The 15,525-nt window shown below is 45.2% G+C and overlaps 2 protein-coding genes across 2 annotated transcripts in view; both read right to left on the bottom strand.

Moving 5' to 3' along the window:
• The window catches only part of CDK5RAP2 (CDK5 regulatory subunit associated protein 2), an 84,180-nt gene extending 78,914 nt beyond the window's left edge, over positions 1 to 5,266 (bottom strand). The window contains exons 1-3 of the mRNA XM_081339486.1: positions 5,199 to 5,266; positions 3,301 to 3,368; positions 1,703 to 1,770 (exon numbers count right to left, since the gene is read on the bottom strand). Of these exons, the coding sequence (XP_081195612.1) occupies positions 1,703 to 1,770; positions 3,301 to 3,368; positions 5,199 to 5,251 (189 nt within the window). The 5' untranslated portion in view covers positions 5,252 to 5,266. The remainder of the gene's footprint in view (positions 1 to 1,702; positions 1,771 to 3,300; positions 3,369 to 5,198) is intronic.
• A 6,395-nt stretch (positions 5,267 to 11,661) lies between these two features.
• The window catches only part of MEGF9 (multiple EGF like domains 9), a 45,440-nt gene continuing 41,576 nt past the window's right edge, over positions 11,662 to 15,525 (bottom strand). The window contains exons 5-6 of the mRNA XM_081339824.1: positions 14,588 to 14,860; positions 11,662 to 13,168 (exon numbers count right to left, since the gene is read on the bottom strand). Of these exons, the coding sequence (XP_081195950.1) occupies positions 12,723 to 13,168; positions 14,588 to 14,860 (719 nt within the window). The 3' untranslated portion in view covers positions 11,662 to 12,722. The remainder of the gene's footprint in view (positions 13,169 to 14,587; positions 14,861 to 15,525) is intronic.

Raw genomic sequence — 15,525 nt, 5'->3', positions numbered from 1 at the left:
CCTTCTGACCACTTAACAACCAGGTTTCTAATTTGACAACCGAGGTGAGAAAGGTCGTAAAAACGAGGCAAAAATTCAGCAAACTGTGGTCGTTAACCAGTGGAACAAGCTGCCTCCAGAAGCAGGTGAATGCTCCAACACTGGAAGTTTTTAAATTTTAAAAAAAACTTTAAATTTAGTTGCTTGCTCTCAAAGTGCACACATCCATCACCCCACACCTAAAGCATACCATGTGCAACATCTACAACTATATGCAACGTGCTAAATGAACGGTTTGTTGTAAGTCGAGAACTACCTGGGCAAAACATTCATTTCAATAAAGCAGCTGCCCCAGGCCCGCTCAGCTACCACTATAACCTCCCCATCTTTGCCAGCCTGGAGAAATCTCCTATGTTGCTAATAAAATATTGACGCTGGCAGCTTCCTATCATGAAAGGGAGGACGCCACTACTCAGCTTACAAAGCAGCCTAGCATAACAAAAGCCACAACTTCTAGAGGTTTGTCCATCATCTAGAGATTCTCCATCATCGGAGTCATGGTTGCCCCAAAGGTGCTTATTTTTTTTTTCTTCCACGAGGCACCTGGACTTCCTTGTTTTCCCTTGAAGATAATTGTTGTAAGTCGAGGATTAACCTTTATAATATACCTTTATAATATTCTATTCTATTCTATGCTATTCTAATCTAATCTATTCTATACTCTATACTATATTCTATATTCTACTCTACTCTATTCCCTTCCAGCTCTATTCCTTGTTTTCCCTTGAAGATAATTGTTGTAAGTCGAGGATTAACCTTTATAATATACCTTTATAATATTCTATTCTATTCTATTCTATTCTATTCTATTCTATTCTATTCTATTCTATTCTAATCTATTCTATACTCTATACTATATTCTATATTCTACTCTACTCTATTCCCCTCCATCTCTATTCCTTGTTTTTCCTTGAAGATAATTGTTGTAAGTCGAGGATTAACCTTTATTATGTACCATTATAATATTCTATTCTATTCTATTCTATTCTATTCTATTCTATTCTATTCTCTATATTCTATATTCTGCTCTACTCTGTTCCCTTCCAGCTCTATTCCTTGTTTTTCCTTGAAGATAACTGTTGTAAGTCGAGGATTAACCTTTATAATATACCTTTATTCTATTCTATTCTATTCTATTCTATTCTATTCTATTCTATTCTATTCTATTCTATACTCTATACTATATTCTATATTCTACTCTATTCCCTTCCAGCTCTATTCCTTGTTTTTCCTTGAAGATAATTGTTGTAAGTCGAGGATTAACCTTTATATTCTTTCTATTCTATTCTATTCTATTCTATTCTATTCTATTCTATTCTATTCTATTCTATTCTATTCTATTCTATTCTATTCTCTATATTCTACTCTACTCTATTCCCTTCCAGCTCTATTCCTTGTTTTTCCTTGAAGATAATTGTTGTAAGTAGAGGATTAACCTTTATTATGTACCTTTATAATATTCTATTCTATTATTCTATTCTATTCTATTCTATTCTATTCTATTCTATTCTATTCTCTATATTCTATATTCTATATTCTATATTCTACTCTCTGTTCCCTTCCAGCTCTATTCCTTGTTTTTCCTTGAAGATAATTGTTGTAAGTAGAGGATTAACCTTTATAGCTTAAAAAACCAAAAAACAACAACCAGCCACCAACTTACATTTTCAAAATCCTTCATGGTCCGTGCCCTAGTTGGTGAAACAGTATCTTCGGCCACCTCAAGTAACGCTGCCAAAGAATCCAAATAAAGAGCAAATATTTGCACACACACCTGATACTCACATACAATAAATAAATAAATAAATAAATAAGGCTCATGCTGAACTAAATCATGCCAAAAAGAAAGAGAAACTGTTTCCACACACCCCTAAGAATGCAACAAGGGGGTCCAAGAAGCAGCAGCAGTATTTTTTTTTTTAAAAATTGAGAAACTTTTAAATTTACAACAGCGAAGTAAGTGCAAAAGAGAGGAACTCGAGTGGAAGCGTCAGATAAATTTGCATTTTAAAAAAAAATTCAACTATTTTCACAACTTGTTTTCAAAGAACCCCAAATAAATAGATTTTTAGGTGTGCTGCGTATTTCATATTTAGAAAGTAATGGGTTTTTATGAAGGGTTAAATAATTGCCTGTTGGGGTTTTTGTTGTTTTTTTTTTGCTTTTTTTTCAGATCAGAGGCACCAAATTATAGTCTTCGCCGTGCAAAAATACACAAAAGAAACTGAACTTTGGAACAATTTGGCAAAGGAAGAAATATGCTGGAGCTGAACCGCCCTTCTCTCGGGAGAAGTGTGGTATATAAATAAAATTATTATATTAAAAAGGTAAAGGTTCCCCCGCACATGCATGCTAGTCGTTTCCGACTCTAGGGGCCGGTGCTCATCTCCGTTTCAAAGCCGAAGAGCCAGCGCTTGTCCCAGGACGTCTCCGTGGTCATGTGGCCGGCATGACTAGACGCCAAAGGCACACGGAACGCTGTTACCTTCCCACCGTGGTGGTCCCTATTTTTCTACTTGCGTTTTTACGTGCTTTCGAACTGCTAGGTTGGCAGAAGCTGGGACGCGTAACAGGCGCTCACTCTGCTACGTGGCACTCGGGATTCGACCCGCCAAACTGCCGACCTTCCGATCGACAAGCTCAGCGTCCTAACCCACTGAGCCACCGCGTCCCTTTTATTATTATATTATTATTATATTATTATAAAATCCCCAGGTTTTGTATTTCTTTTCCTGGTTTGGGGGGGGGGGGGGAAATGTTAATAAAACACATTAAGCCTAGATTTGGGTTTAAACTACATTAGCTATACTATCGTTTTTTCATTTTTTTTCTAGCTTGAAAACACAGAGACACAGAAATCGCCATCCACTTTCAACAAATGCAGTAGGAGATAAATTCAGGGTGGGGGGAAGAGAAAAACAGAAATCAAGGGTATTAAAAACACACTTTGCGGCTTGCAAAAGGGATTGTGTAATTCTCCAAGAATTTATTTATTTATTTATTTTCTCCCCTTGGATGGCTGTTTGCAATCACTTAGAAAAAGAAACTCGAATGCAACAAAGTTTTCCGGTGCAGACTTAATTACTTCCTTTTTGTTTCTCTTCCAAGAATTTGGTGTGTTGTTTTTTTCCCCTACTTACTTAGATAAATGGCTTGAAATGCAACAATGTATTTAGGCCAGTCTATAAAGTTTGATTTAAGTTGCATTTAAGGGATTTTTAAAGAGTGTTTGGGGGGATTTATTATTATTATTATTATTACCTCCACCGCCTCCCACTTGATTGCGAACCTCGTCTCCCGAAACATCTGGAAGCCGGGAAAAATTGAGGCTGGGAGGAAAGAGGTTTTTTTAAAAGATGAGCTTGCAGGCCCCTAGCTAGGTCAGATGTGCCCCCCACCCGCTTTTATAGCCCTGGACTACATGTCCCATCAGCGGTAGTGCCAATGGGTTTTGAGAATATCTGGATAAGAGGCACGTGGCTTATCCAGTCTCTGCAATATTCAATCTCTCTCCATCTTCCCTCATACGTGCATTTAAAATAAATAAAAATGGATTTTCCGCCTTCCCGCTGCCCCCTCCTGCACTGAAGGTGAGCAATGGGAACTGTAGTCCAAGACAAGTGATGGGAATTGTAGTCCAAGGTGCTAAGTTGAAGGGGAAAGGGTGTAAGAGCCAGGAAGCGGGAATCTGCAGCTATCTAAGGCTAGCAGAGCCCAGATTCTCTGCCTCCTACACCTGGGGAGGATGGGGCTTGTAGTGTGTCCCCATCTGGATGAAGAAAGCCCACCCCCACCCACCCCTGGCCTGGTTTGATGATGCCCCCCAATCTGATCTAGCCGGAAACATGAACCCCAGGACTGATAGTCTTGTGTCTCCCACCCACCCACCCTTTTAACCACCCTCCTGCAGGGTCGTCCATCAGGTCAGCAAAGGCAGCCAAGACCAGACGCTCAGAAGATGGGAGCTGTAGTACACCCCATCGGGATCAGGATCCTATCCAGCAGGAAACCTACACCTGGTCACCCTTGCAAGGATCCCTTCTGCCCCCTTTGCCCTTCTAACCACCCTCCTTGGGTTGCCCATCAGGTCAGCAAAGGCAGTCAAGACCAGACGCTCAGAGGATGGGAGTTGTAGTACACCCCATCGAGATGAGGAAAGAGCCCCATCTAAAGCCCGCCCCCCCCCAATCCTGATCCCCCTTACAAGGATCCCTTCTGCCCCCTTCCCGCCCCCCCTCTCAACAACCCTCTTGCAGGGTGGTCCAAAGGCTGGCAAGGCCGGGCAAGCAGCCCTTGCTCGTTTCCCACCCATTCAATATAGACTCAGATCCACAGCACCGGGCACTGGAGGCTCCACCAAGTGCTTCACCAAGGGAGAGAGGGAGGGGGCCAGAGAGATGCTTCAGCCCCACCCCCTCACTTTGTCCCCCCTCCCTTCTCCTCCTCCCTCCTCTTCTCCTCCTTCCCCCTCCCTCTCCCTCCTCCTCCTCTTCCTCCCTTCTCCTCCTCCCCCTCCCTCCTCCTCCCTCCCTCCTCCTCCCTCCCCCCTCTTCTCCTCCTCCCTTCTCCTCCTCCCCTTCCCTCCTCCTCCCTCCCCCCTTTCTCCTCCTCCTTCCTCCCCTCTCCCTTCTCCCCCCTCACCCTCCATCCTCTTCCTCCCTCCTCCTCCTCCCTCCCTTCTCCTCCTTTCCCCTCCCTCTCCCTCCTCCTCCTCCTCCTCCCTTCTCCCCCTCCCCCTCCTTCCTCCTCCCTCCCCCCTCTTCTCCTCCTCCTCCCTTCTCCTCCTCCCCCTCCCTCCTCCTCCCTCCCCCCTTTCTCCTCCTCCTCCCTTCTCCCCTCCATCCTCTTCCTCCCTCCTCCCCTCTCCCTCCTCCCCCCTCCCCCTCCTCCTCCTCCTCTTCCTCCCTTCTTCCTCCCTTCTCCCCCTCCCCCTCCTTCCACCTCCCTCCCCCCTCTTCTCCTCCTCCCCCTCCCTCCTCCTCCCTCCCCCCTTTCTCCTCCTCCTCCCCCTCCCTCCTCCTCCTCCTCCTCCCTTCTCCCCTCCCTCCTCTTCCTCCCTCCTCCTCCTCCCTCCCCCCTCCCTTCTCCCTCCCTCCTCCTCCTCCCCCTCCCCCCTCCTCCCCCCTCCCTCCTCCCGCCAACGGCCCTAACGGCGCTACCCGCTGTGGATGTCCAGCGGCAAAGTGGGGTCTTCGCCCGGGGTCGAGTCCATGGCGCGGCCCGGGGAGGCGGCGCGTGGGAGGCGGCTGACGGGTGGCGGCGGCGGCGGCGTCGCCTCTTCTTCGTCTCCGACTTTGGCGGCTGCCTCGGAATTTTAAACAACCGCATCAGACGCTGGGACCGCCCCGGCGGCCATTTTGGTGACGCCGGCGACGCCGCCCGGAGAAGGGCAAAGGCGGGAAGCGCAAGGCGTTGCCTACGGGCGCGGCCGCCATCTTAGGGACGGGAAGCCTGGCCTCGAAGCCCGTCTCGCCGCCATCTCGCTTGAGGGAAGAAAAGGTGGTGGTGGGGGGGTGAGGACGTGGTTGTTGACTGGCCGGGCGCGCCTGCGCGGTGAGAGGGAGTGAGGGCGGGGAGGCGGGCGCCATCTTTGTCGAGGGCTTTGGGTACCCAGGCATGGGAAGAAGCAGAGTTTAAAAGGATGGGCTAATTAAGGTTCTTGAAGATTTGGGGATGGAGATGCGAATTCAAGGCAAGTCCATCGAGTCCAGGAGCGGGACCACAATTCCCATTCTCTATTTCTGCTGCCTATCCTGATGGGACCCGGAGTCCACGTGTCTTTTTCCTTATTTCAGGTGAACGCTTGATGAATCTCCAATTTGGAAGAATGCCTCTCATCAGGGATACTTTAATCTTTTTAATTGTCTTTTAACTTTTATATTTTGTATTGGTATGATTTTAAAATGCCCTGTAAACCGCCCTGAGTCCTTCGGGAAAGGGCGGTATATAAATCTAATAAAATAAAATAAATAAATAAACATTTTAATATGCTTAAATTGTTTTTTCTATTTGTTTTGCAATCTGTAAGCTGCTCAGAGATGGAAAGCATTAAAAATTTAATAATAGATAATAATAAAAAAATGTCACTTCCTGACTCCCCAGAATTGGTATTTTACAAGGCCATGGTACTCTTGACATGCCTAGAGGCACTGTTCTCCAGCTAACTACATCCCAGCAACACAGTTTCATCCTACCACAGATCAGTCTCTATTTGTCATCAAACAGAGAGGAAAAACTGTGTAGCCTTCCAGATCTGCAATTTATGTTTTATATACAGTATTTATTAATTATATTCTATTCTATATGAACGGATAGTCCTTGACTTAACGACAATCCATTTAGCAACCGTTCAAAGTTACAATAGCGCTGAAAAAACTGAATTACGACTGGTCCTTCATTTATGACTGTTGCAGCATTTGCCCGATCATGCAATCAAAATTTAGGTGTTTTGACAACCAGCACACATTTTTTTTATGATGGTTGCAACATCCCGGGATCATGTGAATCCCATTTGCGACTTTCCCAGCCAAGCTTCCAGCTAGCAAAGTCAACGGGGGGGGGGGGGGGAAGCTAGATTCATTCAACAATCGTACAACTGTCGCTAAATGAGGACTCCCTGTAGTTCTAATATTAGAGGCAAAATCAATTTGTTTAACTGTTGCAAACCTGTGTAGGTTTCCGTTTGCCTCTTGTACGTTCTTTCTCTGCTCATGGTTTACCGCTTCCTCTAGAAATGAGATAGGAAGACAAAGTTGCATGCCATAAAATAGACTATAAACAGCAAAAACTGGGTTAGGAACAAATTGTCTACATTTTATTTGCTTTTTTTTTTAAATAACATTCTTCCGTATAAATTCCAGGAAAATTCGGATCATAGTCTCACCCCTCACATATATGCAGACATACACACTCTTCCATACAGAAGGATATTTTTTTCCCCTCAAATAAACGCATTTCATAAGCCGAACAAATGCTTAGGATAAAAATGCTCAAAATATAGTTGACATGTCATGTTAAGAGCGCATACAACTTGCATTCAGGCTCTGCAAGTCCCACTCTTAATGCAAAGATTCAGAGGCATAAATATTGCAAGATTATCAGACGTTTGCAGGGCTGCATCAACAGATACAGTATGTATTTCAAGCTTCTTTTAAATGGATTGTGTCTGTTGGACGTCCACTCTATTTCGCATATCCTTAAGTGTCAAAAGGGCTTGGCAAAGCATGCTAAAATTATCATACTCGCTTCATAAATTTAAACCTATTTTTTTGGCCTGGTCTATCGCGGAACCTATTTCATTATACAGTGTCATGCCATCTCTCTACAATTAAAACTTCATGCAATTATTTCTAGCTAGGGGTACTTCATTAAATTTAAGGGTTTTTGAGAAGGGGGGGAAAAAAGATACACACACATACACACAAAGCCTCTCTATTTGTTTGGACACAATTTTTCCCAGGTGCTTAATGGCATGGAGTCACACCTTCACGCCTTAACTGGCCCATTTCCGTGAATCGGAAAAATTACATTTTTGAACACTATTTCGCCGACGCTGTTGTGGGGAACTTCACCTTCGTTCAACCCACAAACCCGGGGATTGGAATGGCCCGCAGTTCTCGGTGATACGATTTAAATCACAATTCACCCATCTGTTTTTACCCCCACGTGCATTTCCTTGAAGGTATATCTGGTGATGTTCTTCAGGCACACATCTTGGATACCCATCCAAATTATTTCATTTTTCATAGGCTTCTTTAAGGAACGGTGACCGTTTTTGCACTGTGGAGACATTGCCTGCTCGTGGACTCTCTGATCCCATGAGAGTAAACGTGTTTATGGCTTCTTGACGTGAGACTTGTTCAAGATGACTTGGGCTGATTCAACTTCCAAGCTTGACGTGCCGTTACAGTATTTGCAAAAAGAGGCGCTTGTCATCTTTTCAAAGTCTTTTTGAAGAGAAGAGTTTGGGAACTTTACTTTTCTTGGTGCTAAAGAAAACATCAGCAGTGATGAAGTTTCCTAGTTGGATAATGAAACGACTGCAAGAAACCCACCAAGCTCAGAGAGCACCAAGGACCCCACAGTCCTTCTCCTCCTCCTCCTCCTCCTCTTCACAAACCCCACTCCTTTCTAGCACTGATCATGTTCCCTAGTTGGGTCATGAGAGGTCTGCAAGGAAACAACCCACCGAGGGCTTTACATAAAGCATCACGTCCTGCAAATATGTTCTCGACTCAATTGCAACTGATCGCAGGACAGTTTGAGGGCTTCAAGACACGATGGAGATCTCTTCTTCAAAATCCTTCTAAATAACAGCACTCAACCTCCACCTTCTGGAGAAAAAAATAAAAGACCTGTCTCATCCTGTCTTAGCCAAACATTAAGGATCGTTGATGCAATGTTTACCACCCAACCCCATGAGCCAAACTTGGAAGAATCTTCACCGTTCTGGGAAGATCTAAAGGAGACGTCGTGACTTAGCGAAGCCACTCGGAACCCAAAAGAAAAGTACAGGTGTTTTTTTTTAAAAAAAGGGAAAGCAAATATGGTGTGCCAGTAAAGGGGAATATTTGTAGCTCCGGGTTGAAATGAGGGGCCCTTGGTGCTCTCTGAGCTTGGTGGTTTTCTTGCAGACGTTTCATTACCCAACTATGTAACATCATCAGTGCTCAAAGAGAGAGGGTTGTGCTCTTTGCTTATATACATTATGACTCCACTTTCTAGCCCCAATGTCGTTGCCTAGTTTGGAGAGCAAAAGGTCTGCAAGAAAGCAACTAAACTCAGAGAGCACCAAGAATCCCACAGATACGGTATATAGCCTCTGAATTCCAAAGCAGAAAATGTAGTAGCCGTGACCAGTGGGGCTTTCGCACAGGTTCGCCTGGTGCGGCAGTTGCAGCCCTACCTAGACCGGGATGCCCCGTGTACGGTCACTCATGCGCTCGTGACCTCTCGTCTTGACTATTGCAATGCTCTCTACATGGGGCTTCCCTTGAAGACCACTCGGAGGCTCCAACTGGTACAGAATGCGGCCGCGAGAGTTGTCTTGGGAGTTTCCCGGTACTCCCATGTTACACCTTTGCTCCGCGAGCTGCATTGGTTACCAGTTGTCTTCCGGGTGAGGTTCAAGGTCTTAGTGATGGTTTTTAAGTCCTTACATGGCATGGGTCCGGAATACCTCGGGGACCACCTGCTGCCGGCGTCGACTCCCCTCCGCCCCGTGCGTTCCCACAGAGAGGGCCTCCTCAGGGTGCCTCCAGTCAGAGAATGTCGGCTGGTGGCCCCCAGGGGGAGGGCCTTCTCTGTGGGCGCTCCGGCTTTGTGGAACCAGCTGCCGGTTGAGCTCCGGATGGCACCGGATCTCCGCTCCTTCCGGCGCGGGTTAAAGACCCATTTATTTGAACAAGCTGGCCTGGCCTGATGGGGAATCACTTAGGGTTTTAATATTTATATATATATATTATTGTTTTTATTGTGGGCAATATTTTAATTCTTTTTTAACTTTTGTACTTTTGTAGTTTTAAGATATGCCCTGTTCACCGCCCTGAGTCCTTCGGGAGAAGGGCGGTATAAAAATTTAATTAAATACAAATACAAATACAAAATGCTCAAAACGGGCGCCCGGATTCATTTTAGCAGACGCTGAAACTGCAGAAGAAAAATATCCAAGGTATAAATTGTCCCCTTTGTCCTTTTCAGAGATCATTTATCTCAGCACGTTTGTGAGCCTCAGTGAGCGAAGAACATGTTTCTTCCTTTGATCTACGACAGGAAGAAATTAATGCTCAAGAGTACGTTTTTTATCTTTGCCCAAGGTCTATTTTTGTTCTGTTTCTTGATGGGTCAACTGAAATCCAATCAGCTTTGATCTGGGATCCTTTCCAAATATCAAATTCCAATTAGGCCGCCTACAGCGCCATGAGTTCTATACCCACCGTGTCGATGTAAGTTGCCGTTCCTTTGTCGAACGAGTGCGATACTGTGTTGGGAGTGACTTCACGCAATTTCTTTCTCCAAGCCCTGGAGGAAATCAGGTTGTGCAATTGCTGCGCCCCCTGAAGCCTAACAGTTAAGTTAACAAGATGTGCGCACGGAGCAAATAGGATTGAATTCACACAGGACTCTCAGCTCAAGAAGAAAGCTATTTTTTTAAAAAAAGCTCTCGATAAAGGGGAATAAAATACTGGTGGGTGTTTTAATTGGTGTGTATTCCTGAGATATTGTAGGTCTCTTTCCAACCTTGTCAGATTGTTGATTAGCACTGATGGTTGTGTATGGAAACGTCTGCAAGAAAATAATTATCCTTGGTCATCACCCAGGATTGATGATGTTCCCTAGTTGGATCATGAAATGTCTGCAAGAAAACAGCCGAGATCAGAGAGAACCAAGGACCCCACATTCCTCCACCTCCACCTCTTCCTCTCTGCAAACTTCACTCCTTTCTTCCACTGATGATGTTCCCTAGTTAGATAATGAAATGTCTGCGAGAAAATCACAAGCTCAGAGACAACCAAGGACCCCACAGTCATCGCTCTTCTCCTCCTTCTTCTCCTCCTCCTCCTCCTCCTCCTCTTTGCAAACCCCACTCTCTTCTAGCACAGATGACGTTACCTAGTTTGGCTAATGAACGTCTGCAAGAAAACAACCAAGCTCAGAGAGATGCAAGGACTCTTCAGATTATTGATTTTCAGTCTAGTGCTCAAGATAATATTATTTGGAGTTATTTAGAGAGAGGAACCAACTTTTTAGAGAAGAGGGTTTGGGCTAATAGTTCTTGATCCAGCGTTGCCAGCTGATACAAATGCTGAGAGAAACCAAATGAGACCAAGTCACATCCGGTGAGACCCACAGTCTTGAGAAGAGAGACTGTCCAGCGAGAAGACCCTGATACCACCCATTCTCATGGCAAGCTCTGTTCTAGATCATTCTTCTAGACCAGGGGGCTCTTCAAACTTGGCCCTTTTATGACTTGCGGACTTCAACTCCCAGAATTCCTCAGAGGAATTCTGGGAGTTGAAGTCCGCAAGTCATAAAAGGGCCAAGTTTGAAGACCCCTGTTCTAGATCATGTTCTACCGACATTCTAACAATAATCCTGAGGACATCTCGGGTCGAGAATTTCAAGCCAGGAAAATGTAATGCAGATGACCTGCCTCTAGTAGCATAAGGAACTCTTGAACCCTTTTTTAAAAAAAATTTTTATTTTTTTAAGGCAAGAAACGTCTGGAAATCCAAGCCAGTTTCTAAGCTCCCACCCCAAAAGTAGCAGATGACAATTGGAAAAGCCAGATGTTCCACTCTTATAATAATTCATATTATTCCGATGTTAAGGTGTCAATTTTGAACAGTGGGTTTTCATGAAATGAAGACGTTCCTACGGCCAATTAAGACAGACAGTTGGCAAAAGGATGGAGTTCCAAATTTAATCCGGATTCTAAAATCAGCACGGAAAAAAAACTGAATTCTCTTTCCACATCCTAGACTGACTTTGTATTCAGGGGAACAATTCTGTTACTCAACTCTATCCCTCTATCCTAAATCTTTGCAACCCCCCCTCTCCCCCCATCACAAAAGTCTTGTTAGGGTACCAACCCTTGAAATAACAAGCAAGGAAAATTGAAACTTGAAGATGCAAACAACTTGTATTGTTAGAAGAGGAGAAATTTGCAACAAACCTGTTTTTGACTGGAGTCCCAGCTCCAGACATTCACCCTTTAAATTTACAGCACTTTAATACAATATTTACTTTCTCCCACCCCAATTCTTAGCTTGGGTTTGGTTTCATTTGGCCTCGCTTTTTTCAACAACGCCACAAACCCCTGTACAGATAAAAATCTTAAAACAGTTAAAATTCGACATCTGATTTTTCTTCTTCTTCTTCTTTTTTTTTTTGTACAATAGTTTACAAATTGCAGCCGAGGAAATCTATGGTTTACGTTCTGAATACACACCGTTTTCTGCTCAGAATACGGCACTGGGAAAAATTCTTGACGTTCTTCTTTCACGTTTTTCTATCGGGGAAGGAATCCAGGTTGAAGCAAGATGGGAAAATAAAGAGCCACGTTTAACTTTTTAAATAAGGAAGGTTACTCGCTTGGAAGGATGCCTCAGTCCCTTTTCTCACAAACAAAAGAGAAGAGAACGAAAGAGTTAGGCAAAACTTTGGTCACTGTTCTTCTATCTGAATCCGTCAATCATTTTAAAGAGCAAAACCCGGGCTGAGAAACATTTATTATTATTATTATTATTATTATTATTATTATTCTTTTCCCAAACCGCTGGTCCTGTTGTTGTGGATCACGTTTCCAATAAGCGCTTAAAAAATTCAGCTCTGGCGTCCGCCTGAGTAGCAATGAGATGACGTCTGAGTGACATCTCCCACGCTTCCGTACAAAAATATATTATTCAAGCAGCTGCTTCTTTTTTAAAAAAAATACAAGCAAATACCCACGCTGGCCTCAGAAAGGCTGAGCTGGATCCCATCCGTGCTTCTCATTTGACTCGCCTCTGTCGTTGCCCGGCGTTGTTGTTGGTTTTTTTTCTGGCTGAACAATCGACACGAAGCTAGGTCAACTCGGGAGAAAGAAAACATCTCGTTCCTTCTGCATGAATCGCCGGAACCGTCCAGCCTTCTCCCAAAGCGCTGATCTGTTGGAGTTAGAAAGCTTGCAAGCCCTGGATTTGTCACGCTTTGTAGTTGTGCATGGGCGTGGTCAACGTCAACTGCCCGTTGGGTGCCACCTCATTGCCGTCATCTTCTAGCAAGCCAGAAATGTCCGCGTTGGGGATGCTGTCGTGGTAACTGCTGAAGCTAATGTTGTCCTCCTTCAGTTCGATGGTCCAAAAAGGCGCGTTCAGCTTCCGGTTCTGATATTCCCGGTACATGTAGACGGCTCCTACAAAGCCCATCAGCAGCACCACCAGGATGATGATCACGGTGAGGATAATGATGTTGAACTGGGCCCAAGAGACCTCCCCCAACGTCAAGGTGCTGTTCTCGGAAGATGGACTTGGGAAAGCCGTCTCGGCCGGGGTCTGCCCCGACGTGCTGTTCAAGACCACCGTAGGTGAGATGGTTGATGTGCTGACGTTGGGAGCTGTAGGCATGAGCCTGGGGGCTGGAGTATATTCTACATTTTTTTCAAGACAAAAAGTGAACGGTTATTAGGCTAGGCAGATAACCAGGCATTCAGCTCAGCCATTCAATGGAGAATAGCAATTCACATTCGGGGATTGGCCCAAAGGTGCTTTTTCAGGAGGCAACTGAACTTTCTTGTTTTTTCCTTGAAGACGTTTCCCTTCTCATCCAAGAAGCTTCTTCAGCTCCTAGATGGTGGGGAATGGAAGGATTTATATTCCTTGCAGACCGCTGGTCATTTGCATTCTTTGAGAGAGTCGTTGAGGCCACTTGGAGGATTACCTGTGTCCTCGGGGTCACCTGAGTGGTGCAAATGGCTGTGGAGTCTTCTTGGCTGCAGGATGTTTTGTGCCCTGTATGTGGAGAAAGCGCCACACCCATTTGCACCACTCAGGTGACCCTGAAGGCACAGATAAACCACCAAATAGCCTCAAGGACTGTCTAAAAGAAGCCAAACGACCAGCTTTCTGCAAGGAGTATAAATCCTTCCGTTCCCCACCATCCAGTCAGAGCTGAAGAAGCTTCTTGGATGAGAAGCGAAACGTCTTCAAAGGAAAGACAAGAAAGTCCAGTTGCCTCCTGAAAAAGCAACTTTGGGACAACGGTGACCTGGAGGACTGAGAACCTCCATAGACATTGAAGGACTGGGTTCACAAATCATGTTAAAGTAGAACACGGTTTTGTCTAAGCCCCTCTTTTGTTTAGAATCACACCCTTGTTGCTTATTCAACAAACCCGTCCAACTCCAAGCAGGCGGTCCTCGGCCTGCGACCACAAAGGGGGACCAGAATTCCCATTGGTAAGTGAGGGGGGTGTGGTTAAAGGAGCCAAGTTCCCCTTTTACAACCTTTCTTTCCATGGCTGTTAAGTGAATCCAGGCGTCTGAATTTTGATCCCATGACTTTGGGCCTGCTGGGATGGTCGTAAGTGCAAGGATTAGTTGTTAAGTCGCTTTTTTTTCCTGGGTTGTTGTATTTTATTTATTTATTTTTATTTTAATTCCATTTATATCCCGCCCTTCTCCGAAGACTCAGGGCGGCTTACAAGCTTAGCAGTAGCCTTCATTCTGTGTATATGCCTGCTTTATTAGGGCTTTCGGGGGGGTCCCCCAAGCAGCATTATTTACAAAGTCAGCTTATTGCCCCCCAACAATCTGGGTCCTCATTTTACCTACCTCGGAAGGATGGAAGGCTGAGTCAACCTTGAGCCTGGTGGGACTAGGCTCAAGGAGGCATTAGGAGGCATTAGCCCACTCCTAAGGAGGCATTAGCCCACTGCTCCACCAAGGCTCTTAGCTTTGAATGATGGCCAAACGAGTAGTCATAAGCCGAGGACTTGCCTGTAGTTATTTAAGCCCGCTACTAGAATGTGCGAATTCAACGGGAGAAAGAAAAAAAATAAAACAACTTACCTTCCTTGGTACAGTTCCCTCCTTCCAACAGTCTGACGTATCCTTCTTGACACTTCTCGCAATGAGACCCAGTTGTGTGGTGGAGGCAACCGAGGCACTCCCCCGTATCTGCCCGGCAGACTCTCGGCGAAAGGGCTGGGTCCACGTTCCCATTGCACTGGCATTTGAGGCAGACGCTGTCCGAGCTGTAGTAGCCTTTGTCACATTCGTTGCAGAGAGTGCCGACGTAGCCAGGACGGCACTTGTCACAGGTCGGGCTCTGCTGACCAGGCTCTGATCGGGGAATAGGATGTTAGTTAGTTCGACAGCTACAGGAGAGCTCTCCATGCTGGTTGGAATGGAAGAAGAAGGAAGGAAGGAAGGAAGGAAGGAAGGAAGGAAGGAAGGAAGGAAGGAAGGAAGGAAGGAAGGAAGGAAGGAAGGAAGGAAGGAAGGAAGGAAGGAAGGAAGGAAAAAGGAAGGAAGAATGGAGGAGGAAGAGAGGAGGAGGAGGAAGAAGAATGGAAGAAGAAAAGAGGAGAAGCAGATGGAATGGAGGGGGAAAAGGATGATGAAGAAGAATGGAAGAAAGAATGGAGGAAGAATGGAGGAAAAAAGTGGAGGAGGAGGAAGAGGAGGAATGGAGGAGAAAAGAAGGAAGAATGGAGGAAGAATGGAGGAGGAGGAATGGGTAAAGAAAGGAGGAAGAGGAGGAGGAGAGAACTGAGGAAAAAAGAAGGAAGAATGGAGAGAGAATGAAGGAAGAATGGAAGAAGAAAGGAGGAGAAATGGAGAGAGAATGAAGGAAGAATGGAAGAAGAAAGGAGGAAGAATGGAGAGAGAATGAAGGAAGAATGGAAGAAGAAAGGAGGAGGAGGAGGAATGGAGAGAATGAAGGAAGAATGGAGTCAACCAAAAGCTCCAAGGCCAGATGGACAACTGACAAGAGATGGATCCTA

Source organism: Vipera berus (genome assembly GCF_964194415.1).
Source record: "Vipera berus genome assembly, chromosome: 15".
NCBI classification, from domain to species: Eukaryota; Metazoa; Chordata; class Lepidosauria; order Squamata; family Viperidae; genus Vipera; species Vipera berus.
This window is presented reverse-complemented; position numbering and strand designations above follow the sequence as displayed.